At 48.2% G+C, this 27,419-nt stretch overlaps 3 protein-coding genes across 3 annotated transcripts; 1 reads left to right on the forward strand and 2 right to left on the reverse strand.

Annotated features, from left to right (window-relative positions):
- LOC100738133 (olfactory receptor 51I2-like) lies at positions 3,203-7,824 on the forward strand. The gene has a single exon (XM_021062413.1). It carries the CDS (start codon positions 3,319-3,321, stop codon positions 4,279-4,281), a length of 963 nt encoding a protein of 320 aa, XP_020918072.1. The 5' UTR covers positions 3,203-3,318; the 3' UTR covers positions 4,282-7,824.
- LOC100737531 (olfactory receptor 51E1) lies at positions 8,014-26,200 on the reverse strand. The gene is given in 3 exon segments (XM_005656617.3): positions 8,014-9,198; positions 9,201-10,059; positions 26,038-26,200. Coding segments are annotated over 2 exon segments (951 nt in total). The 5' UTR covers positions 10,018-10,059; positions 26,038-26,200; the 3' UTR covers positions 8,014-9,064.
- On the reverse strand, positions 17,799-24,405 carry LOC100737577 (olfactory receptor 51D1). The gene is given in 2 exon segments (XM_021062412.1): positions 17,799-23,162; positions 23,165-24,405. Coding segments are annotated over 2 exon segments (972 nt in total). The 5' UTR covers positions 23,906-24,405; the 3' UTR covers positions 17,799-22,931.

Consider the following 27,419-nt stretch of genomic DNA (forward strand, 5'->3'; position numbering starts at 1 on the left):
TTATTTGGGAGAAGAAGGTATTTTATACCAAACAACAAAGATTAGAGCATTCCATACTGTCTCCTTGCTAGAAACATGATTTATCCAAGCCTCAGTGCCTTCATTGATGTCCGTGGAGAAAGCTACATCTCTCTCTCAATGTTGTTTCAGAGCTGAGGGAGTTTTATCAAGTTTATCAAAACTTGACTAATTTCTAATATGTGCCTTATTTAACCCTCATAATACAACAATGTAGTGGCACAACTGGACCCAGAAACCTCCTCTCTCATCCTCTACACCAAAATAAGTTGAAATGCCTCATATCTGGTTCATGTTGTGTGTTAGTGTTACTCCAGCAATTACAAAGCCTGGAGAGAGAACTGAGGGTCCCTGCCCTTGCAGTCGTCCCAGAGATTCTAGAGCTTTGAAGGGAGGTACACTCAAGCGATAGTACAGAGCTTCAGCTGGACGCACGGATCCACTGGCCTAGAAAATGATTGAAATGCCGTGGGGCAAGGATACAGCAATTTCAGTGTGGTGCCTTAGGAAAACTGAGTTGATTGAAGCAGTTTGAGAAACCTGCAAGGCGAGAGAAGTGGTGGTGTATGTTGAAAGACATGATACCAGCCAAGTGGCGGCCCTGAGAAACTAAATGATGAGATTAGGAGCAACTGAATTAGAGACTGAACAGTGAGAAGGAGAGCACAGGTGCAAGGCAGCAGGTGGATGAAAAGACATCCATTAGCTTTAATTCTATGCAGATCCTCCAATAGTAAGGCTGTAAGTACACATATGTATGAGAGAACCTCCCATCGCTCTCCTCAAAGCAGTGTATGGCTAGACCTAAATATTTGAGATTCATCGTTGACCTGTTATGAATTCATGTTTCAGAAGTGTAACCAAACATTTCATTGGAAATTTCTTCTATGCTCCGTCACCCATAAATCAAACATGTTTCCAATGCTATAATGCATTATTGCCTGGTGTAAGATCTCAGCCCCCCTCCTCTTTAAAATCAACCACTGATCCTAGTATCTGGAGGATGGGGGGGGCAGAAAATTTATTTTACTTCCTTTCCTTTCATGAGTTTACAGACTTAGTGATTAATTCTGTCATTTATTTATTCAAACAAGCAAATATTGGCTAGAAATCTATTCTGCTCCAGGTACTGCACAATGCAAGAGCAAATTGTGTGTGTCAGCAAATAAACCCATATGGCTGCTGGATTCATGGATCTTATAGTCCAGTGAGAGAGAACAAAAGATTTCAAGGAAAGGAGCAATCATAAAATTTTAAAGCATGTTGAGTGGTATAAAGGAAACTAAGCAGGTGTGGTGGAGGGAGAGCAGGTGGGGTATGTGGCTCCAGGCGCCTACATCCTAAATGGTCTCTGAGAAATTGATATTTAAGATCTAAAGAATGAGGAGCCAGCCATGTGAAGAGCAAAGAGAGGGATTTGGGATGAACATGAAAGCCCCAAAGTGAAGAAGCAACTTGGCTTTTTTAATAAACTGAAATAATGTCAGTGTGGTTCAAGAATACTGAGCAAGGAGTTCCTGTTATGGCGCAACAGAAACGAACCGGGGGAGCATCCGTGAGGCTGCAGGTTTGATCCCTCGCCTCACTCAGTGGGTCAGGGATCCTGCATTGCCGGGAGCTGTGGTGTAGGTGTAGGTCGCAGATGTGGCTCAGATCCCATGTTGCTGCGGTTGCAGTGTAGACTGGCAGCTGTGGCTCTGATTCAACCCCTAGCCTGGGAACTTCCACATACTGTGAGTGTGGCCCTAAAAATCAGGAAAAGAAGAAAAAGAATACTGAGCAAGAGTAGCCTTTTACGTGATAAGGGTGGCGTGTTATCATCTCATGCAGGCTTTCTCTCAGTGCACACTGGGGAATGGCCGAAGGGTTTTAAGCAGTGGAGTGACATAAACCAGTCCCCCCTTGAACCCCACTTACATCCACCCTCCACTGGGAATAGTCATGCCTTCAGGATCTGCATCACGGAATAACTGTAACCATTAAGGGAATACTATAGAGTGAAGGATTTAGAGAAATGCAACATAGTAGACAATAATAGCAAAAATCCTCTCTGTGGGGCTTTGCACGTAAGACAATTTTTCATGTCCTTTGTCTCATTGAAAGGAGAGGTCACAGCAAAGAGGATCGGATTTGGAATCAGACAGACCCGGATCCAGTGTCCAGGGCTCCAACACGTGAGCCGTTCATTCCGGGGTCAGCCACTAGAGTTGAGCAAGTTTCCTCATTTAGGGGAGAGAGGGCCTTGCCCAAAGTCTCAGTGGATCTGAAATGGGAAAACTCAGTCTAAACTGCTTAAGTGCACATCAAGCAATGTGTTTATACTCAAAAGTGTATCGTACAAAAGCCAAGAGCAAGAAACGTGTGTGGCCTTTGAAAGACTGGGTTCAGGAGATGGGAAGAGAGTTCCATGGGGGGGGGGAGCAGCTTCTCACTCTTTCAGACCTTCTCTCTATGGGACTGCATGGACGCTCATCCTTGCCTCTCTCGGCACATCTGATGCAATGACTCTTACCTCTTTCCTGACAGGCATTCTCCTTTTGTCCCCGGGCACAGGGACGTCACACACCCTCGACTGAGGGAACAAGTGGATGACAGCTCGTTTCTCTGAGCGCCAGTCACTACTTCTTGCAGGGGAACTTCGTCCTGTCAGCTCCTGCCAAGGCTCAATGCTATAGGATGATGAACTTTTGCAGGATAGATGAGATTATGTAGCGGTGACGTAACTCTTAGGGCCCAATCTCGTGGGTGAGAGACAGCAGCTTAAAAAAGAAATTTATGGTTTTTATCACGAAATGAGAAAATCCAGGCAAATGCACTAGCATAGTACACAGAATATAACATAATAGGGAGTCAGAAAAGATTTAAATTGTTATCGTCATTATGTGTTTAACATATCGATAAATAGTACAACCAGTTATGGAATTGATTTTTTTTTTTTTGTCTTTTTGCCATTTCTTGGGCCTCTCCCATGGCATATGGAGGTTCCCAGGCTAGGGGTCGAATCGGAGCTGTAGCCACTGGACTATGCCAGAGCCACAGCAACGCAGGATCCGAGCCGCATCTGCAACCTACACCACAGCTCACGGCAACGCCAGATCGTTAACCCACTGAGCAAGGGCAGGGACCGAACCCGCAACCTCATGGTTCCTAGTCGGATTCGTTAACCACTGCGCCACGACGGGAACTCCTGGAACTTGATTTTTAATATTGGGATTCAGTACTAGGGTTCCTCTCCTGTTACGCTGGATCTTCTCAGTGTCTGCCCAGATTGAAGAGCTGACATCTTTCTTCCTTCCAGGGATGCTCTCTTCCCAGTCCTTAGCCAATACCTCCTTCTTCCAGCCACCTGCTTTCCTGTTGATGGGCATCCCAGGGATGGAGGCCGTCCATGGCTGGATCTCCATCCCCTTCTCCTCCATGTACACCGTGGCCCTCACTGGAAACGGCCTGATCCTCTTGGCCGTCAGGAGGACCCCCAGCCTGCACCAGCCCATGTACTACTTCCTGTCCATGCTGGCCCTCACCAATGTGGGCCTCACCTTGTCCACCATGCCCACCACCCTGGCTGTGCTCTGGTTCGACCACCGGCTCATCGGCTTCAATGCCTGCCTGGTGCAGATGTTCTTCCTCCACTCCTTCTCTGTGGTGGAGTCCTCGGTGCTCCTGGCCATGTCGTTTGACCGCGTTGTGGCCATCTCCAACCCCCTGCGCTATGCAGCTATCCTCACAAACAATGTCATCATCGGAATTGGGCTGGCCATTGTCGCCCATGCTACCTTATGCCTCTTCCCTGTGCCATTTTTGATTAAGCGTCTAAACTTCTGCCGTGGCAACATCTTCCTGTCCCACTCATTCTGTTACCATCCTGATGTGATGAGAAGAGCCTGTGCTGACATCACCATCAATATACGCTATGGGCTCTGTGTGGTACTGTCCTTTGGGGGCCTCAACTCCCTGCTCATTGTCTTGTCCTACACGCTCATCCTGCACACGGTCATGGGGCTGGCCTCTCCCAGGGAGCGCATCCGGGCCCTCAACACCTGTGTCTCTCATATCCTGGCTGTCTTTGCCTTCTTTATCCCAGGTATCACCATGTCCATGATCCACCGTTTTGGGAGGCACCTGCCCCACGTGGTACATGCCCTCGTTGCCTACGTGCACCTGGTGGTGCCCCCTGTGCTCAACCCCATCATCTACAGTGTCAAATCCAAGCCCATCAGGGAGGCCATGCTCCGGGTGCTGAGATGGAGAGATCAAGGCTGATGTATTTATGAAATAGTAGAGGTCTGGGAACCATAAAGGTACATGCTGTAGCCTTGCAGGAACCTGGTCCCCTCAGCAAGCACTGAAAATTCCTAGTCTATGCTAATACAGTGGGAAACCCATCAGGCTTATTGACATTACAAATGGATGTTTTCACCATTTACCTAGAACTGGAAGCAGTGCTGAGGATTAAAGACTGAGAAAATATTAAACATGGTCCTTTCTTTCTAGAAACTCACAAGATAAAGGCATATAAATACACAACCATAATGTAGACTTATACATCCATAATAAATTTATATGCAAGAGATTACTATGGACTGTAAATTGATTCTTGCCAGAACTTTTCTGGGAAGACTGGACAAACCTCTACAAAAGAGATAATCCTTTTTATTTCATCTTGAAAAATGTGTAGGATTTTTCTATGTAAAGTAGAAATTAAGAAAGAGAAAAATTTAGGATAAAATAGAATATAAAAAAGGTGTTTAATTTTCCCTTAGATTTTTATTGAACAAGTGAATAAATAAATGTGTTGATGAAGTGATAAGGTGCCACCTGCCTCAGTAGTGACTCTACCTGTAACCCCTTCTCAGGAATGTCCTTTTCTCCAAGAGACCCCCTTACTTGGCAGATTCCATGCAATGTCTGACCCTGACAAAGGCATCCTCTTCTATGTCCCATTTCTGATCTCTTCCAGATTCTCTACCTTTGTTCTTCAACTTTCTTTGAGTTCAAAGCCCTACATTCTTGTTGGCTTTCTTAGCAATGGAGTAGGCAGATTGCCATCTGCTTCTGCAACTGCTTCACTCCCTTTGGATCAAATCGAAGATAAAAAGCTACAAGGTGCCAGGGGAAGACGATTGAAAGTACAACAAAACCCTTGCCCAAATATAGATCTTCCCATCTCAAGGTCAGACGTAATGGAAGGGAATGACCTTCCACATGTATGTTCACTGCCTCCAAGAGAATCTTATCTCAACTTAATTGAGTGATGTAAGATACCTCCCTTTAACCTTTTAGATACAACTCAGAGGTCTCGTCCAAACTTCTCTGAACTGGAAATGGTCCAGTTCTAAAATATGTGCCAACAAATCTGGGAACACTGAAAAGAGGAGACTTCTTGGAGTTCCCACTGTGGCAGGGTGGGTAAGAATCCCAACTGCAGTGGTTCAGGTCACTGGGTTTGAGTCCCACCCCGGGAACTTCCACATGCCATGGGTGTGGCCATAAAAAAAGAGAGGGGAGAGAGAATACTTCTTTTATCCTGATAAAGCATAAAGAACTTCATTTATAAAGTTACTAAAGAAAAATGGCAAAACAAAAAAAAAAAATTCAGACAAAGCACACAGAGCAAACCACAGGCTTTAAAAGTATATAAACTCCATAAGACACCAGGTAAAGTAGCTGAGTAATGTGGTATGTGGAAAAATTAGAGATCTTACATTGGAAAAGTAAGATGGGGACAATACCTGTGGGGAAAGGAGGTGCCTACTGTCGTTCTGAAATGTTTAAACTTTTCATAGGAAGTAATAAAAGATTTTTGGTGGCTTTTAGGCAGGGATGTTAATCAGAGTTGTGTTTTGAGAAACTCCTACAAGCTGTGTGGGATTCAGGACTGGAGCAAAAGATGTTCAAGAAAAGAGACCCGTGTGGAGATTTTGACAATCGTCCAGGCAAGCGGGGAGCATCTGGACTGGGGTGTTTGTAGTCACAGTGGAGAATACAAGGCGTGTTTATGAAACATTTCTAGGTAATATCTTAAAGAAAAAGTTAGCAAGTGACTTAGTGAGATTTCATACTATTCCATCATCTTTAGGACCCAGCAAAGGTCCAAGGAGCTGAGACAGTAGGACAAGAGACAAGAATATCCCAACAAAGGAAACGGGGGCAGTAAATGGATGCCCATGGAAAGGATGTATGAGGAAGGCCTTTGAACTTACCTTAACTCCAGCCAAATCTTCTACAAGACCTAGCGTCTCCCTCTCCTCCTGGTTCTTAACGCCAGGCCCTTCTGAGCGATCCATTAAGTATTCATGAAGTAAATGACAAGACAGAGTTTTGTTTCTGTGTCTGGCATTGAGTACTTACTGAGAAACTTAGGAAAGTGGTGGTGGTGATGCATGTGTGTTTTACAGTCCCTAGCCCTCTAGAATCAAAATTATGAAAATTTAACCTCAACTCTCATAGACTTGGTATCCGTTTTAAAATCTAGGATAATGGCTGCATCTCCAGAAAAAAAATATAAAATGTGTCTGTCTGATTTATCTCTTTATTATCCATCTATCTATGCACCCAATGGGATTTCAAATATAAAACAGATACACATATTCATCATATGTCCATACAGAGGCATGTACACAAACACATGTAAGAATCTGGAAGAATAAACATCAAAATGCCAAAAATAATTTCTTTTAATTTAAGACAAGTTTTCTGGAGTATTTATTATATTTTTATTTTTTTATATTTTCAGAGTGTCTCAGATTTTTGCTTACAGTGATCATATATTGCTTTCACATAAGAAAAAAAATCTGTCTCTTCCTTTCTTTCAATGTCAATGTCAGGGCACTACTTGGATGTGGGATGATCCTCCATAACATTCAAAGTCACCAAAGCCACCACTGCCTCTAGTCCACATGCCTTGTTCTGTAGACCACCGCTTGCCTGGGTATGGCAGATTCTCTACTGCTTATAATTACCATCTTCTGGATTCCAGTCCAAGAAATTGGATATATTCTCCCTATCTCGCCTCTGTCAAGTAGTTCTGTGCAGCTTCTGTGGCCAGAAACTCTGGCCATGTGTGGTGTTCTCCACAACACTACCTGCATATCACACTTACCTACCTCTCTCTCTTTTTCTCCTCCGACCACACTTGTGGCATGTGGCAGTTCCCAGGTGAGGGATCAAACCCATACCACAATTGCAACCTGCACCACAGCTCCAGCAACACCAGTGGCACAGGGGGCTTCCTTCCCTGCTTCTCTTTAAGCCTGACTAGCACTCCCCTGTGGGTGGACATCTCCTTCCTGCCCCATTCATTCCTACTGCACTCCTGTAGAATCCACACTCGTTCTGCTCCCTTCTGGAAGGGCTGTGCTTGGCTTTATGGGTCCTGCATCAGCCTGTGGAACCCATATTCATGCTAAGTACAGCTATCGGGATGCAGTCTTTGTTGGGCTTGCCTAGGTCTTGTTCTCTGAGCATTGATGCTCTGGGCATCCCCTGAAGGGTAGCTTTGAGGCCTGGGAATATGTGGTGTCCACTCACATGCTCTGTTCATTTTCTAGTGCTATGCTCGCACTAGAGAGCCGCCAGCCCTATTCAGTTTCATAATGTTTCCCACTCTTGACCCCCAGGGCTATGGTAATCAGCCCTACCACTTCTGCCACGACTTCTAGCCTTCCTCAGCTGCGTCTCCCCATAAAGTGTCTCTTCAGATATCCAGTGACTATCCCTACTGCTAACTATACTATTTCCATACGAGCCACTATTTGGGAATAACCCAGACATACTCCTGCTGCTACTACCCAAGTTCAATGGCAACTAGGCCAAGAACTACTGGGATAAAGACATCAGGAATGGAGTTCCCATCGTGGCGCAGTGGAAATGAATCTGACTAGGAACCATGAGGTTGCGGGTTCAGTCCCCGGCATCGCTTAGTAGGTTAAAGATCTGGCGTTGCCATGAGCTGTGGTGTAGGTTACAGACACGGCTTGGATCTGATGTGGCTGTGGCTGTGGTGTAGGTTGGCAGCTGTAGCTCCAACTGGACTGCTAGCCTGAGAACCTCCACATGCTGCGGGCATGGTCCTAAAAAGAAAAAAAAAAAAAAGAAATAAAGACATCCGGAAGAACTGAACAGGAAATTCCTAAATACAATACTGGATGAGCAAGAAAGGAACTTAAATAGCCCCCTCCCATAAAATTCAAAACTCTGGAATGTCTAACTCATTACCCCACTAGCCTCGCAGTCCCTCCTACCAACGTGGGCGTGGGTGCCAAAAGACGTAATGTTTTGAGCCTATAGATCAGTCCCCCATCCCTGTAATGGATACACCCATTGGTATAGTAGGGTACGAACCATATCCCTGCCTAAATCACAATGTTGATAAGAAAGTTAAAGAAGGGAAAGTGCCCACGGTCTGTTAAAACTTTCAGAATACAGTGCATCATCTTCATTAACTTAGGTGACTATAACCTTTTCATGGCTTTACTTGCAATCCTCTTCTTAAGGACTGGCACTCGGAAGGAAAAAAGAAATACTTTTTTCTCTGTGGAGGTCCTTTTGAAGAAGGAGATCCAGCTACATCTCTTTCCTATGATCCGAAACGGTTGGGGATTCTGAAGAGGAAATCATAATTCTGAGCCAGCTTACCTACCTGGCTTAAATTTGTTGTACGTTCTTGTATTCATTTTAGTTTTGCCATGCTTAAGCCTTTGGTAAGTGTTTTAGATGTATCTCAGAACACTGTGGACCATCAGTGCAAGCAATCCCCTTAATGATATGGAAATGAGAACTGGACTGAATAGTTAAGTGGGAAGTAATCACCCTCCAACCGCAACTACCTCAAAGAACTAAAAGGAAAAATCACGTTGACAAATAGCATTAGGAGCATACAGTTCCACTGCCTCTGCCCACGTGGAGATTCTCTGATCACTTTCATCTTGGAAGGATCGGTTGTGTTTTTAGTAATGATTTTTTTTCCTAATACTGTCCTCCAAAATATTGATATGAACATCTGCGTTGAAGTACTTTGCATGAAAAAGAAGTTTGATCCCGACCCCTAGGGATGGGAGGTGTGGGTAGTCAGGTGGAAAAGACGAAGGATGCGTTGCCGGATCTCCTTTGTCTTCACTCCGTAGACAATGGGGTTGAGCACAGGAGGAACAAGCAGGTAGGTGTTGGCCATGATGACGGCAGGAGGGAGTCATGCCGCTTGTCAAAGCGATGCACCATAGACAGTCCAATGAAAGGCACGTAGAATATGAAAACTGCGCACACATGGGAGACACACGTGCCAAATGCCTTTGCCTGGGCTTCACGTGTCAAGCCCAACACAGTCTTGAGGATAAGCAGGTACGACAAAGAGATGAGAAGCGAGTCCATGCCAATGGCAGAGATGATGACGATGAGGCCATAGATGATGTTGACGCGGATGTCAGCACAGGCCAGCTTCATGACATCTTGGTGGAGGCAGTAGGAATGGGAAAGGACGTTGGAGCTGCAGAAAGGCAGCCGTTTGATGAAAACAGGCAGAGGTGCCATAAGGGCAACACCCCGCACCACGGCAGCCATGCCAATCTTGGTAACACGGGGCAATGTTAGCACGGTGGCATGGCGTAGCGGGTGGCAGATGGCCACGTAGCGGTCAAAGGCCATGGCCAGCAGCACCGTGGACTCCATGCCAGACAAGGAGTGGATGGCAAACATCTGTAGCAGGCAAGCATCGAACTGAATGGTGGTGGAGTTGAACCAGAAGATGGCCATCATTTTGGGCATGGATGAGGTGGAGATGAGGACGTCGAGGCCGGAAAGCATGCAAAGAAAGATATACATGGGTTCGTGGAGGCTGTGCTCTGTCCGCACAATGTAGATGATGGTCAGGTTACCGAGCACAGCAATAAGGTAGAGGGAGCACAGTGGGAAGGCCAGCCAGAACTGAGCTTCTTCCAAGCCGGGGAGGCCTATTAGGATGAAATAGGTGGCGCTGGATTCGTTGCCGTTGGGGCCCACCATAGTGACGAAGCTGAGCTGCGGCCAGAGCCGGGCAGGTAGAGGCTGGAACACAAAGATAAGCCGTTGTCAGGTCCTCCGGAGTTCCCACATTGTTCTTCTGTCCCTCCCCCCTGATGTCCTAGTCTCTGCCCAAATCTAACATCATTGCCTACTTAAACTCTGATTCTATCCTAAACGCAACCTCGCCACCCTTCATAACTCAAGGCCCAAGTGAACATTCTCCCAGTCCTATTTACCAACCCCACCTTTAAAGTGTAACTGGGTCCCCATGCTCTACAGTGAGCCAAAAAAAAAAAAAAAAAAGTGTGTTGGGGAAATAACAATAAAAAATAAGTTAAAAAAATAAAGTTAATCCTGAAAACAAATGAAACGCTAAGACAAAAATTCTAAGTATATTTTAAATCATTTAGGTCACCAAGGACAGGTTATTGCCTAAATGCACGTCAAACTTAATGATAAAAACTCCCATCACTTCTGTTCTATCCTAACCCCCTGTTCCCCTAAGCTTAATACCAACTGAAATTCTACCGTTGGACTGTCTTTAAAACTAATTCCAGTCTGATGTAGCCATACTAAGACGAACATAGATTAACACTGAAACCTTATCACTAATCCTAATCTCTCCAGTTCTAGCTTTAACACGAACTTTAACATTAACCTGACAACTCTCGTAACTACTTCAAATGTAAACTAAAATTTAATAACACCTCTTCTATTATGCTAAAGTCTAATTCAATAAAAATACCTGACACGCTAACCTCATCCTGAACTCTCTGTTTCACTTTTGCCCAAAGGTCTGTGCAAAGCCCTCCACGTGTCCAGGCTGCTCAGTTTACACCACAAAAGGAACAGTGGCTGCAGCGGATGCCGTTGGTGTCCCACTTAGACCCCGTTCACCGAGCCAAAGCTACTGAACCCCATCAGCCGTGGGCGTTAAGGGCTAAAGACTCTCGGTTCTCCCTTTCCCCAGATCAAATGAGAGGCACCTCACCCAGGAAGTTCTGCTGTCCCCACCAGGGACCATCTAGAGGTCAGTGAGTACCTGACGCAAAGGTACAAAAGGCCAGGCTCCTTGCCTCCAGCCGGGACCAAAGCCGTGATGCACTGTGCGCTCCAGGGCTTCCTGGGGACCCACAGCTGAAGCTGGTCTCCGGCTTTCTTTCCCCGCTCTCTGCCGCTCCCCTCGCTCCTCTTCTCATGACAGCTGCCCCTTCGTGTATCCTTTAAACAAGAATTCCTATCTCAAGCTCTGTTTCTGGGGGACCAACCAGGCTTCAGAGAGTGGGACTGACACAGAAGACCAGAGAGAAAGACCTGATTGTTCTAGTGCTTCTCTTGGTCATAATTCTAAAGTCACTAAGAGGAGTTCCCGTTGTGGCACAGCGGAAACGAATCTAAGAACCATGAGGTTGCGGGTTTGCTCCCTAGCTTTGCTTGGTGGGTTAAGGATCCAGTGTTGCCGTGAGCTGTGGTTGTGGTGTAGGTTGCAGATGCAGCTCGGAGCTGGTGTGGCTGTGGCTGTGGTGTAGGCTGGGAGCTGTAGCTCCGATTTGACCCCAAGCCTGGGAACTTCCACATGGTGCAGGTGCGGCCCTAAAAGAAGGAAAGAGAGAGAGAGAAAGGAAGGAAGGAAGGAGGAAAAAATAAAGTCACTAGGAATCCACCTAGTTATTTCTCAAGCATATCACACTCTCTGTGTTGGAAAGTCGGTCTTCCAGAGGCAGATTGTGTAGCTGTTAAGAGTATGAGCTTTGAAAGTTATCCTGGGTTCATATCCCAGCCAGCACTTTTGTTTGCTGGGTGATCTTGGGTAAATCGTGTGAGCTTTCTAAGCCTTGGTTTCCTTATCTTAAAAACGAGGTTGAGGAGTTCCCGTCGTGGCGCAGTGGTTAACGAATCCGACTAGGAACCGTGAGGTTGCGGGTTCGGTCCCTGCCCTTGCTCAGTGGGTTAAAGATCCGGCGTTGCCGTGAGCTGTGGTGTAGGTCACAGACGCGGCTCGGATCCCGCGTTGCTGTGGCTCTGGCGTAGGCCAGTGGCTCTAGCTCCGATTCGACCCCTGGCCTGGGAACCTCCATACGCCGCAGGAGCGGCCCAAGAAACAGCAAAAAGACAAAAAACGAGGTTGACAGTCCTGCTCGATAGAAGCCAATGTGAGGATTAAATGAGATGACGAGCAAAAGGGTTTAAACACAACACCTGGCACGCACGAATTGTACAAAGAGCAAGAATGTGTCTGCTGTTAACTGTTTTCCTGTGGTGTTTTCGGGTCTCCCATGGTGGCCTCAACAGTCACATAAACTAAATACCCTGATTCTGATGGCCAGGCCCCTAGTATAAACTTCAGCAGCAGCAGCAGAGTCCCCATAATCTTCTACCCAAATGAAATCAAGTCGCCATTTATTGTTTAAAAAATGCCTTTTTAAAATGATTTTTTTTTTCCGTTATAGCTGCTGTGCAGTAATTCTGTCAATTTTCTACGGTACAGCAAGGTGACCCAGTCACACATACACACACTTTAAAATCCCCAAAATTAACCCTGGAATAAAGACTAAACTACGAGGGTAGAGCAAAGGTCTGTCTTCCTGTCTCTCTCTCGCCACCCCCACTGCGTGCCCTAGGCTCCACGCACACTGGAAGACATGCCATTTCAAAGACGTGGCATTGCTCTTGTGCCTCCGTGTCTGTCTGTCTGCGCACGTCCTTCCATTTGTCAGCACCATCCCAGACGGCTCTCCCTCCTCAACTGCACTCGAGGCAGCATCTTACTCATCTTTCACATCCCGGCTCACTGTCCCTCTCCAGGCACTTCCCCAAGCCCCTTTTCCTCTTTCTCCGCGGTGACATGTTTCCCGCTCTGTGCTCCTGAAAAACTTTGTTGTCCCCTCTTTCTGTGCCTTTACCATCATGAACGGAAATAATTGCTATATTTGTTTCTCACCAAAGTATTAACTTCTGAATGGCAGGGACCTTACCCTGTGTATTCATTCGTGTTTAGTTGATGTTTGTTGGAGATAAAAGTGAGTTTCATCAAAAGAAGAATTCCTCAATAAAGGGCTAATGAGGGCAGCACAGCTGAGGGTGGGAAGGGCTGCCAGGTGTCAGAACTACAGAGATTTTGGAGAAGAAAGAAAGATGGTTTGGGATCAGGAGGTCAGGGCGGGGTGGTCCATACATTCAGAAGAAGAATCTCTGGAGTCAAACAGGAAAGAGCTTTCTCGGCCAGGGAGCCGAGGGCATGAGAACGGGCACATGGACACGCGGGCAGGTGCGAAGCCCCGGCTCTAAGTAAGGGCAAAGTGGACACACAGCGGTTTGTGACCAGGCAGGGCGGACCTAGGGTCCCTGGTCTGGAAACCATAGGGTGCAGGCTCTCGTGGTCCAGAAAGCCCGACGGTCACGACCACCCGGAAAGTTCCCATGGACAGACACTGTAAAGGCAGGAAATTCCCGGGATAAAAACCTCCCGCCTTAGGAAGCACATTGGGAAAGGATTGTGGGTTGGCACCCTCAGCGCTCCTACCCCTGAGGGTAAAGTGATGTGTGAGCACAGTCACGGGACTCGGAACGCAAGTCTCGGCTGTAAGTGAATGCAGAGGACAAAAATCACCTCATCGTGCCGCCACGAAACTAATGGGAAAGGGAACGGCAAAGACAGCATAGAAATAGCATCACCGTGTACAAAGCACTGGTTTTCGCATTTCCATAAAAATGGGACACCAAGTCATGAAAATGTCTGAAGTTCCCAAAAACTTTTTATTCCCCCCGCCATTGCCACTTTGCTTCAATCACACACACACACACACACACACACACACACACACACACACATGCATGCACTGACTGACTGTCAGCCTCTCACAGGGGCAAAGTCTAAGCACTGAGATGGAAGATGCCAGAGATCAGAGAGGAGGATTCGGCTGGCCTGGAAGGGAGCTGTCTCGACGGCTGTCACTGGAGGCAAGGTCAGGCTGGATCTCAGGAGGCGGCAGCAGGAGCGAAAGGAGAGGATGGAGAGGAGAGCCAGCCCGAGGACCCAAGCATCACCCTGCAGACGGTCCGGCCCCGAGTGCCCCACGTCCTGCACTGACGGCCAGCCTGGGCCGCTGGTAGTAGTCAGAACCACGTGTGCAAAGAGAGAACATTTGTAGCTCTGAAGGAAATTGGAGCTAAAGCACTCTTTTGAAAACAAAACATAATCAAGGAAAAATAAACAAAGAAAGAGGTCTTTTTCTTTTTTATTTTTAGAAAGCTTACACTGCTTAACTCCCAGGGAATGGCCCTGTGCTGGAGATTTTCTCTGAAAAAGTCTATTTTCGCAAGTCCCAGGAGCATAATGGACATCGCTGGCCCTTCCTGAGGAGGGGGAGCAGGGGCCTCCAGCGACACAGAGGAGGAATCACTCTGAGGCCTTCACTTCTCCTGGCCCCTTCCCCCGGCCTCCAGGACCCTCCCCCAGGGCCAGCCCAGCCCCCTGCCCACCCATCTTCACACTCCTCCTCAGCCTCTCTGAACCTTCCTCCTCAGAGACCCAGGCAAAGCTGTTACAGACACAGACCCCGGAAGACAGCAAAGTCATTCCCAACATTGATTCTATTGTTGTTGCGATTATAGCAGCAATCAGGGAATGCCTACAAAATCCCAGACACCTATAAATATTGTCCAGCCCAAGAACAATTCTGCATAATAGGATTTCTACATGTCTTTTTTTAAAGATTTTTATTTTTTCCATTATGCTTGGTTTACAGTGTTCTGTCAATTTTCTACCGTATAGCTAAGTGATTACATATATACATTCTTTTTCTCACATTATCCTCCGTCCTGTTCCATCACAAGTGACTAGATATAGTTCCCAGTGCTATGCGGCTTTCTACATATCTTTTCGACATTGTAGTTGAGAACGCTGAGGCCCCAAGGAGGAAAATAACGTTTCCAGGGTTTAGCATGTAGCTAGTAAAGCAGAAACTTGACCTTGACTGTTCAACTCCAATGCCTGTACATTTTCCCCTGTAACTGCCTTTAACGGTGCTGCAACTTGCGAAAGCTAACAAAATCTGCCAAGAGACAGGGGAGAAGAAGGCCTTGGTAAGTAGGACACCTGGGCCAGCTAGAGCCTTGGAAAGGAAACCAAGAGGGCAGCGTCTTTCCCTTCTGGACCGGGGTGGGCACCCTCCCCTTTTTAGCCCCGACGCCTCTGTAAAAAGCTTTATCTCTACTGAGCATTTCTTTGTTATGCGACACAAGCTGCTCATCAAGCTGTGAGGCAGGTGTTATTAACCTCATTTGACGGATAAGGATGCTGAGGGTAAGCTAGGTCTCTCTGCACCAAATCCATGCACTTTCCAACAGGCCAAGCTGCTGCCGACTCCTGTCCCAGCCTCTTTTAGAATGACCCAATGCTATATAAGGACTATTTCAATGTTAATCCCCATGGAACCCAAACTTTGAAGACCCATGAGTCCAGAGGGCCTCTCTAGGACTCAGGACACCTGACCAGCTCTCCCCACTATGTTCGGGGGTGAGGAGGAACTAGGAGGAACTGGGACAGAGGCTTTGTGGTCACTGTCATTGTATGGGCTGAAAACACAGAACGTTCCGTGCCTAGAGCAGTGGGGTGGGGGCCTCTGGTGGCCCTGCCAGCCTCTGTGGGGACATCTGGAAGAAAATGTCCTTGGAGGGAAGCCCAGGAATACCTGGGAGCCTCTGGCTCTTACTCCCAGGCCCAGAGGAGGGCAGGCCTCAGGGGTAACGCTGTGGCTGGCAAGGTCTGTCGGGGCCCAGCACTGACTTCACCAAGACGGAGCCCTTTACTTAACATAAGGAAGGGTGGCGCCCCAGACACACATCCGCCCCAGGTCCTCTGCATCTTCTCTCCCTCAGACCTTGCTTGGATTTGAGAAAGCCCGTGATCCTTGGGAGGGCCTTGGACATTCTTTTTAGAATGGCCACAATGAGATGGGAAAGACGAGAGCGTGCCATGTCTCGCCCACAAAACAAAGAGTGAAGCTGCCAGCCCCGCTGTACTCACTCACCGGCCCTCTGAAATCTGCCCAGGTAGAGCTCCAGGGCCCAGGCTTCCCCCTCCCGGGGGGACCAGAGGCCATTAGATTCCCACACACCTACAAAGCCTGGCCGAGTTATCAGGGCCCTTCAGAGCTACTCTGTTTCCTACATGCCGTGGAAAGCCCGATCTGGGACTTTGACTGACACACTGATTTTTTTTTCAACAATTATTGATTGCCTACTGTATGCCAGACTCTGCTAGGTGCCGGAGATACTGAAACACAGAATCAGCAAAACGGTTCAGCTCTCCAGTGGCTGGAGAAATTGAGACAGATATGCAGCTATCATCACATGTTGTGATAAACGCTAGGGCAAGGGTGAATACAAGAGGCTCGGGAACAAAGCAAACAATAGCTCCTCAAGCGCATCAGGCTGGGAGGGCTTCCCTGAGGAGGTGGCGTCTGAGCCAAGACTTGCAGAGCCAGTCCCCGTTCACCAGACAGGGTTGGGAACACAGGGACGGCAGCAGTCAGTCAGACAACAAAACATATTGAATGCCTACTGTGTGTCCCAAACGGGAGATAAAACTGTGGCTAAAACAGGAAAGATGACTGCTCTTACGGCTCTCAAGCCCCAGGAGGGCCATAAAGGGAAGTAGACACATAAGAACGTTTCAGATAAAGATAAGGGTGCTGAAGATAAGACAGAGAGATGAGACAGAAAAGGACAGGGACAGGGCACCCATGGTTGAGAGAGGGGTCGGGGAAACCCTCTCTGTGGTGGGTACTTACCAGCTGAGAGCCGTGTGATGAGAAAACGCCAACCGTTCCGAAATTAGGGAAGGAGCGGTCCAGGCCAAGGGGCAGGGGGAGAAAGGCCTTCTGTGCCAGGGTTTCGTGGAAGGAAAAAGCCGGTGTGGCCTGAGCATCAGGGGCCCAGGAGAGTGTCGGAGGTGAGAGCAGAGAGGAGGGCAGGGGCCGGACCACGGAGGGGCTGGCAAGACATGGCCAGCTTTGATTTCATTCTGAGCGACTTGCAGGAATTTAAGCAATAGACCTGATCTTATTCGTTTTCAAAAGTTCATTCCGGCAAATGCAAAGACCCAGAGAGCAAGAGAAGAGGCTTTCATCTTTGAAAAGCTGCAAGCGCTTCAGTGGAAGGAGGGGACACGGTGGGGGTGGGTTAAAGAGTACGAGGCAGGGGGAGGCACCGCGTGGACACAAACCTGCTTTTTAAATGGGCTGGAGGGTGCACCCTGATCCTAGGCACAGACTGGGAAGATGGTGAAGTCCCCAAGGCGGCCGCAGCCTGACTCCAGAGCCAAGTGTGGAAGGAGCCCGACGCATTCGGAGCCCGCGCCCCAAACAGAGCTAGCGCCTGGCCCCTGATGACAAACGGAGTTCGACCACACTCACAACTGGGTGGGACTGGCCCCTTCACACACCGAACCCCAGTCCGGCTCTAGCCCAGTCCGGCCCCATCTCTTCTCTGCCCCCATCCCCTTCATTCAGGCCGGCTCCTCCTGCCAGGCTCTAGCTGGGCATCCCCATAGACCAACCACTGGAATAGCTCATGAAAACTCCATGGTAAGCAGCCAGCACGACCCGTGCTTCCCTTCACTCACAAACAGAAACTGCCTCTCCCTGAGTCGGGCCCCCTTCACATCCCAGGCTCTGGTTCTTCCTGGCTTGTTTCTCATTCACTCAGCAGGTCTAATGAGAGCTCCCAGCTGCAGGAAGCCCAGGCCCCCAACACACACCCCGTCTCCTGCACTCACCTCAGCTGCACTGAGGGCACGGCTTCTTCTGCAGTCCTCTTCTGGCAGCAGAGGCCCTCGGTCTGGCAGCCTGCTCTGAAGGGCAGCCCTCTCTGTCTCCGCCCCCTCCTTCGCGCCTCCTAGTCGGGGTTATTTATTCTCTGTCCCTCCTCCTCTTCCTTGGGCTTCTCCCTTCTGGGGGGGCGGGGTGGGAGGGCTTCTGCCCAGAGAGTCTATCAGCAGGTACCCCTCAGCAGCCACCTGCAGGTCTGGTGTCCTTCTTAGTTTCCATGTCCTGGGAAGGGGTGTCTGGGGGGATGGGGAAGGAGGGGCTGTGGGTAGAGAGGTCCCTGGGGTCCCCCCCCAGATGGGCCTTTGCCAGCTGGGTTACTGATGCCAGCTCCCCACATGGGGTTAGGGTGAACGCGTGAGGAAAAGCTATAAGAAACTTGTGTGCGTGGCATGGCCTTCAGGAAGAGCTTTCTCCAGGTTACATCCAGGCTTGTCAAACTCGGAGGACAAGCAGGCTATGCTTTCCGGGGAGCCCGTGTTTAGGTACCAGCTCACCCCTTCCTGAGCTTTCTCCGGCCTCTGCCTTCTCTCCACGCGTGGGTGGGGCCTGCCTGGTCCTTGCTAAGCCTGGATCCCGGTGGAACCATCTGCCTTTCCCCAGAGCTCTAGGGCTGCATCTTCTTTGTCCCCCAGGCTCTGGGGCCTGTTTCTAGCTAACTCATAACAGGGATCCCTGGGGACCAGGTCCCTGCCTTCCACTCCCTGACCCTGAGTTTCTGACTCTTGCTGAGGAAGGAGGATGTGGTTTCCCCAACCCCCCGCCACCTCCAGCACCAGCCACATAGACCAGTGCCATCTGGTTTCTCTCTTAAGGGCAAAAATAGTTAGAAAGCATTTTGGTGAGTTAGAGGACAGTTTGAATGTGAAACTCAGTATCTTACATATTTAAATATGCTCCCAAATCTATGAATAAAGCCAAGCACATTTTAGTTGGTTTCTCCTTACAATTTTTTTTTTTGATGCATTTCACAACTCAAGTATTCTATTCACAACGCAGGGCATGCGGATTGAAGCTCTGCAAAATTAGACAATGTCAAATCAGGTCATTCCAACTCAGACCACAAAGCCAGTGATTACAAGACCTCCAAGTACCTGTGCACCTGCAGCCTGACCCCTCACTGCCAGCATCCATGTGCCGTCTCTGCCTCAGCCTCCCACAGACTTAGAGGCTGTGAAGCTAGATGAATAAATAAATAAATAAGCTCCCAAGGTCTTCTACTTTTAGCCAAGATGGGATAACAGGAAGTAACAGCCACCTGAAAAAAAATTTTAAGCTAGAAAATATACATGAAGAACCATGATTTGCCAGATACTAGATATCAGGCAATGAAGGACAATGAGCCCTGAAGTGCGGGGAACAAATAAGGCAAAACTGGGGTTTCCCCCGCTTACTGCCCTGAGAGAGTTTCCGTGCTGCCGCCCAGGGAAGGAGAACCCAGGCTGAGTCTGGAGATCACTCTGAGTGACGGATGTGAAGCCGAGAGGGGGGGAAGCGCCAGCAATTTGCCGGCAGAGGATTGCAGCTGAGCGATCCACACAGAGGGAGCTCCAGAGACATGCAAGGGCAGTCCGCAAGACGTCAGCCGAGTACCAAGCAGGACATGCAGAACAAGCCACCTCGAGCTGGAGAAAGAGCCACCTGGATGGATGAGAGGCAGCACCACCCAAGGTGCACACAGGACTGAGGACAGGGACTGTGCCCACCTGCCAGACTGGAAAGCAAGAGTCACAGGTCGTTGGGTAGAGAATACAGAAGGCTCCTGCCTCCATAGTGAGGAATGATTAACCAAATATTATCTATAGTCGAGTGTTTGTTTTAGATCATAGTTGATCATGAATGGGTAGGGAAAGTACTTTGTGGACTTTATAAGATGGCACAGGTCAAACCAAGGACGATAATTTATAGAGACAGAAACAAAAGACTAGAGTGGAGGGGGCAGAGAAGTGAATGTGCTTATCTTAAATGAACCGGAGCCCACACAGCCGCCGGTCTCTGCGAGGCCCCAGCCAAACAACCATGGAGCACAATATTCATCAGGCCCCGGAGACAAAGAAACCTGATCCTTGTCCTCTAGGACAACTGTGTATATGAACATTTCATTCTAGAATGAAAGATAAACAGACAGCTATCGTAAAATGATTACAGCTCTCGTTGGAAGCAGAGCTTTAAGGCATATGATAGGAGGAAGTACAGAACCTGCAGGAGTCCAGGGGAAGCCCTTAGTCTTGTCTGACAATTAGCCAGCTAGTTACCCCAGTTACAGTTACCAAGTAAAGCGATTCTAAAGGACTCAAGGATATCTCAAGATCCCTGTGAGTTAGTCTAAAATCAGTGACACCCGATCTGGACTAGCTTCTGGCCTCGGCACGTAGGTCATTATCAAAGGTGAAATCTGTTGTATGTTGAATATTATTGCCTGTAATGGAATAAACATATCTTACTTCATGAGTTTTATTATTTAAAGCCATTGCCATCAACCTTCATGGACTGCTTTCTATTTTCCATGTGTTTTCACACCTATTATCCTACGTTAATACCCAAAACCAACCAAAAAGAGCTATATTCTATTTCCTTGTCATAGCACTTACAGTTTTGAAAATTACTGAGGCGCAGTAGGCTAACTTGCCCAAATATGAAAGCTAGTGATCCAAGGCTATATTGTTTCTAATTTCAATCCTACAGTGTCTCTTTTCCAGATATAGTTATCAGCTATGTCTGAAGGAATTTCTTGGCAAGGTCTTGCTTTCCTTGAATTTCATTTATAAATCTGAACATCCTTTGTCGATCAGACACCAGCACAGGAAAACAAATCTAAAGTTCTCTGAAGCTTTGTGACAACAATGTATTCAGAGATAAAGCGTTGTTTTAATTAATAACAATATGTCAGGACAGCCACCCGGGCCAAACTGGGGACGCGCTGCGGAGTCTGGGAGCATCACTCAAATGGGCCGTGATGTGGACTGCGTTTCCCCAAAGCGTGATCCCTGATGGCACTTTACACCACTCTGAGTTTGGAAAGGCCATGCATGGTGTTTAAGCTTTATGACATCACTGCTCTTGTAGTTTCTCATCATACAGAAGAGGAAATGAGATCCAAAGAGGTTATGCAGCATGCCACTTTATGATATTTCTAGGACTTCAACCTTACAAGTCCTAGTTCAGTATTCTTTCCTCTGCCTCAAGTGAATGTACGTGGTTTTCTACCTATAATTCTCCAAGGCGAATGTTTTTGACGTAACAGGTTCTAAAGGATGGGAGTTGTGAATGCACCTAGAGGGAGAGGCCCCTGGCAGGTGCCAGAGCCTTTGCAATGTCTCATGTGGGTCTCCTCCATTCCCAACCCCCACCCTTGTTCACTGAGTCCCCAAAGGGATTAAAAGAAAGTCCCTGCAATCAAGGACTCTTGCAAGTGTTTGGCAGATTAGCAACAGAGGGAAGGGAGAAGGGAAGATGCTGTGATCTGCTACTGACGCGCGAGGCCAGGAGTTTGGGAAGGTCAGTACCTCTGGAAGGGTGGGAGAAAAGATGGTAAGAAGTCACAGAAGCACCTGAATGCCCAGCGGCCAGGAGTAAGAAGCTGTGACCTGGTTACTGAGAAGAGGGAGAGGAAGGACTGTGCATTCCTGTCCCCCTCAGAGACTGAGCCATAATTCCTGGATGAACCCAGGCCAAGAACTGGGCCTCTGTGAGTCATCGCTCCCAAATCTGGAAATTACTTCTGATACAGTCAAGACGTCTTCACTTTCCTGCCCCCACCCCGAATATACAAAGACACTCATCAATCAGTGCCCAGAGACACACAAGTTGCACCCACTCTTTTGCCATGTAATCCACACCCACTGCACAAAGGCAATAGGCTCTAAAACACAATAATCACAATGCACACACACACACACACACACACACACCTGCACACACTGATCCTTCAGACGTTATATTCCACCTACAAAGGACTAAAGACATATGCACTACATGAAAGGATTTCTTATCACAAATACTATACATATCAGACATGGCCAAAGATAAACAGCATACATGCCAAAAGGCACAGCCATCCCAACAGTACACATTCCACACACTCATGCCTGTCATATATTCTACCTTGTTTCAAATATGTAACATTTTATGTTATATTTTACATTATACATATTACATATTTTACTGCATATGCGTTGCTATATCTTACATATTACATTCAACATTTACATATTCCAAATATGAAGGCAAAAAGAGGCAGCATTCTAACATAGATGCGTGTCACATACCAACTAACAGAAGCCACATAAACTCAATAAATGTACAGTCAGAGATACTACTCATGAAATATATACACGCCAGGATGCTGCTACCATATAGACCAAAACAGAATTGGCACATATTCTATGCACACACACACACATACACACACACACAATCACATATAGTCACATAAACATACCTATATACTCAGAGTTACAACCAGGATAAACATCACCCTTATGGAAAACAGTTTCCAGTAGATCCACAGAGATGCACGTTGGCAGATTCTGCATGCATGCAACATACATACAGAATACACCGCTGTGCATATAGAAATGTAACCACTTCACATGAGCTGTCTCCTCTCTCCCTACTGTCTTTGCCTTCCCTCCAATTATCATCCAAATGCCTTCATTAACCTCTAAAAATGACTTTGTAACCACTTTGAGGTCCAAGAAAGAATCTTTATAGCCAACGCAGATTCACTGACATGGATACATGGGAGCAAAATAATTAAAATCATAGATCAAAACTGGAATGAATCGTGAGGTATGGCCTTTACAGCCTTCTCATGTCAAAATTACACGTGTTTTCTAGCTGGGAGAGAGAAAAAGGCAGGCCACCACAGCAGAGAGACTAAGTTGATCATTCTCCAGCATGTCCTGCCCGAGCCAGGCCGTAAGTTCTTACTGACACATTCCTGGAGACAGATATCCAAGGTCTATTTAGATAACTGGGAGCAGACTGCCCAGTGGGTTGGATGTTCCAATCACCAAGACATTCAACAGGACTGAATCCTGCTGTCTTTGATAAAGACTGAGGACCCCGGGGAGGTTAACCTGCTCACCCGCCATCCTTTGAAAATACCTGAAGGACCCGTGAGCGAATCTCCTTGGTTTTGGCTCCGTAGACTAGAGGGTTAACCACGGGTGGGAGTAGTAGATAGATATTAGCCATAATCACGTGCAGCAGGGAGGTGGGGCCCCCCAGCCTGTGCACCACCGAGAGCCCGATGAGGGGCACATAGAAGACCAGCACAGCACAGAGATGGGAGATGCAGGTGTGGAAAGCCTTGAGGCCGCCCCCTGAGCGGAGAGCTCCAGCACGGCTCTCAGGATGAGGATGTAGGAGAAGCCAATGAAGAGGGAGTCAACGCCCATGACCGAGAGGATGATGAAGAGCCCGTACACCACGCTGACCGTGGTGTCGGTACAGGACAGCTTCATGATATCTTGGTGCAGACAGAAGGAGTGTGTGACAGTACGTGTTTGGCAATACGACAGCCGTTTCAAGATGAAGGGCAGGGGGAAGAAGAATACAAACCCTCTGGTCAGGGCAGCCAGTCCGATCTTGGCGACCCTAGGCCCTGTGAGCACAGAGGCATGCCGCAGTGGGTGGCAGATGGCCACAAAGCGGTCAAACGCCATGGCCAGCAGTACCGCTGACTCCATGGCCGACAGGGCATGGATAAGGAACATCTGGGCCAGACAGACATTGAACTCGATCTCCTGGAAGCCCGTCAGGAAGAGGCGGGCCATCTTGGGCATGGTGACAGAGGAGAGGACTAGGTCATTGGTGGAAAGCATGGCCAGGAAGAGGTACATGGGCTCATGTAGGCGCCTTTCCACGCGGATGATGAGGACAATGGACAGGTTGCCCAGGGTGGCCAAGGCATACAGAAAACACAGTGGGAAAGCCAGCCAAAAGTGTACATCAGGTCCCAGGCCGGGGATGCCCACCAGCAGGAAGTATGCTGGGTGGACCAGAGTTCCATTTGGAGTGGCCATGGCAGGAACCAAGAGACGAGGCTTCTGCATCGCAAGTCCAGGGTCTATGAAAGGGTAGAGACATCAGTCAGTCATGGCTCAGAGAGGAGAAGGGACTTAAGAAAGGGCACTGAAATGGTGATGGCAGCAAAGAAAAAGACTAAGTACTTCTGGTGATTCTGACTCCAGCCTCTTTCTGCTCTAATTCTCCACATACATATCTCCCCAGGGGTCCCTTTACCCTCAGTGTGAAGCCCACTCAGAACACAGGTGCAATGGCTCTTCATTTCCAGAGCTGATGATGCTGACCAGACATGGCTCCTGACCAGTTCTCAACCAGAACTGCCAGGCTCCCACAGACCTTTCAGACCCCAGCTTTTCTAGTGCCTGTTGGGGTTAGGGTCTCTCCGGGTTCGGAGGCTGACGCTCAGTCTGTGGTTGTCTTTAAGACACACTCTCAGAGTTCCCTGGTTGTTCAGCAAGTTCCTTGGTGTTGTCACTGCTGTGGCTCAGGTCACAGCTGTGGTGTGGGTTCCATCCCTGTCTCAGGAACTTCCACATGTCGTGGGAGCAGCAAAAAAAAAAAAAAAAAAAGACCCACTCTCATCTGATTTTAAGATAGGAAGTGAAGGTGGGCCTGACACTAGATTTCAAGAGATAGGTTTGCATTTCATCCTGTGCCATGTCGCAAACTTCCTTGATAAGAATCAGCTGAAACTGTTACTGAAAACACACTCTCCTCAGCTCCCACTCCAGGGCCATAGCCTCAGAATTTCCAGGGGAAGGGGTCCAGAAATCTGGTTTAAAAACAACCAACCAACCAAACAAACAAGCCAGTAAATTCCTTGGCTCCAGGTGATTTTTTTTTTAAATTAATCAGAGAAATTTGGGGAAGTTGCTCTCGTGTTCTAGAAGGCAGGGAGGGCAGGGAGACAGGAGTGAAGTAAGAGTGTCATTTCCAGCCCCCAACAAAGCACGGGCCATTCTTGCACTGAGATGGCTCCCAGTCCACTTGACAGTCAGCCCCAGACTGTGGTCAGCTTGGGTGTGACATGGAAATCAGATGCTGCTGAGACATGAAAAGACCATCCGTCTGTGTTGCCACCAGCACTGTGTGGTGTTGTGGGCACACCGCCTTCTTCCTCTACCCTTGCTGGTGAGCACAGAACATTCCAGGCTCAGCTTCCTTCTCTACACTGACCACTCTGTTCCAAGCCTCTGTCCTAAGAGCCAAACCCATAGAACCTGCTGCCTGAGAGCCTATGGGCCTCATGCTCATCTTGTTCCAAATAGGGTCCCTCTGAACGGTACCACAGGGTCACCCAAGTCACTGAGGTCTGGAAGCTCATCCTGTCTTGGTTTTCTCTGCTCCTTCACTTCCACTGTGACTTTCCTTTTCTGAGGAATCTTTGACGCCCTCTCCTTTTATCTAACACATCCTCCCTCCCTCCCAACCTCATTAGACCATCCACTCTGCTCTGATTATGAGAATAACTTCCTAACTCACCTCCCTGCCTCCAAACCCAGATATTCCAGTCCAGCTTCCATGTCACTGCCATATAAACAGCAACAGTGGGCATGTCAGGCTCCTGCTTACCACGTTACTGGTGACTTCCCATTGCCTTCAAGATCAAGTTGGAATTCCACAGCCTGCATTCAAAGCTCTTCCCAGTGTGGCTCCCACTGGCCTTTCCAGCCCAGCTTCCCAAGCTGTTTCTGCATTACCAACTACCATCACCACACACAAGCATTTTTCTCTGGGTAAGTTAATCCCCCTTGCGTTTTTTTTTTCCCCCCGTGAAGGGTGGGAAGCTGGAACCGGGGAGTCCTTCCTGGCACAAGGGCAAGACAACGTTTGGAACGAGCCTCACAGTGGTTTGAGGGATTCCTCTTGGAGTAGGTCACTGAGCAAGGTCTGGGATCCAGACGCTGTAATCAGGGAGCATGAGGCTGGCAGACATCTCCAAGCAACCAGGCTGTCAAGGGCCGGCTTTCCCAGGCAATGCGCCCTCCCTGCCGGGTCTCTGCGAACTTCCCAGGGCTTGTGCAAGGCTCCCCTCCCCTCGCCTTCTCCCCCAGCTGGCACACTCACCAACAATGCCTCCGACCCAGGCAGCTGCCCTTATATAGCCTCTCTGAGGGCCCTGGGGAGCGTGAAGGATGAAGAACAGTAAAGTACTTACTCCCGGCTCCCTGGGAGCACCGCTCCTCTGCTTAGCGCCCAAGGAAAGCTGAACCCGACCTCTACCCAAGGGGGCTGCATCCTGTTACTATTCCAAGGCCACCTCAGGAGACTACGGGGGAGGGAATGCAGTGGATAAGAGGACTGACCGGCGCTGGAAGAAAGGAGCTGCTGGAATGGATTCAGAAGCGCTGTCCAAGGGGATCCCGCTCAGGCACTGCCTCTCGCTTCTTGGTGCTGCCCCCTTATGGTAATGTAGGCGAATTGCAGCTTTGTGGCCGCTTGGGCAGTGGCTCTGAGGAGGCTGGACCAAGGTCCTAACTGACCTTGAATCTGAGCTCCTGCCTCTGCACTTGGTGCTGCCCCTTGGCTCTCTCTCTCCTCTCCCTGATAAGCCAACTCTTTATGCCTTAGGCTGCTGATCATAGCTCTCCTGTCTATCCATCCCCCACCCCATGCCAGAAATGCGACAGTGTAGGGTGATTGTTTAAATGTGGGACTCTGTCCGGAAACAGGCTGATGTCCAGATCTAGGCCCAACTACCTGCTAATGGTCTGACCATCCATTAGCTTCTATTTGATGTGAAAAATAAAATGAGATACTAGCAATTCTCATTATTGCTCAAAACAACTGGAAACCTCAGTGAAATAGGAGGAAATCCATTTGAGATAGTGCTACAAAAGCCAGAGGAATAAAATAACATTGGAGGGGAAGAGTGGACAGCAGTGCAGAAGACTTCTGAGAGGTCAAGTAGGATAAGGCCTGCAAATAAAAGGTAACCAGTGTGTTGAGGTATGTTGGGGGGGAATGGAATTTTAAATGCAGCAGAATGGGGAGTGAGTAGGTTTAGAAGAAATGAAGAAAGTACATATAGACCACTCTTTTGAGAAGTTTGTGAAGAGGGTTGAGGTGGGCAATACATGAAGAATTGATAGCTCTAAGAGAGATTTTAAACATGTGTATCTTGGCGCTTAAAGAGATTGAACACATCAATGTCAACAGGATGGGGTTAGTGGAGCGGCTCCCTGCTCTTTACTTCTTATAGTCCTGGTGCAATTCTTCAAGGTGTGACCCAGGTGGACCCTCTGTCGTTCCACTGCTAGATAGTAACTGTAAGAAATCTTACCTGCTCCCACAGCATCACCCAAACATGACAGACCAATATCCTAACTACAGACAAGGTAATGTCTATTGGGCATCACCATTTAAGCATCCCTCAGACACCTCAAACCCAAAGCATTCAACTAAGTTCGTTATCTGTGAACTCCATTTATGCCCCCAATGTGTGTTTTCTGCTCCCTGTCACAGAAGTGACTCTCTTTACCAAGCCAGAAACCTAGAAGCCATCACCTCTGTCTTTTCCCTCTCCCTCCCTTTCCTCCC

The sequence above is a fragment of the Sus scrofa genome, chromosome 9 (genome assembly GCF_000003025.6).
Source record: "Sus scrofa isolate TJ Tabasco breed Duroc chromosome 9, Sscrofa11.1, whole genome shotgun sequence".
Taxonomy (NCBI): domain Eukaryota; kingdom Metazoa; phylum Chordata; class Mammalia; order Artiodactyla; family Suidae; genus Sus; species Sus scrofa.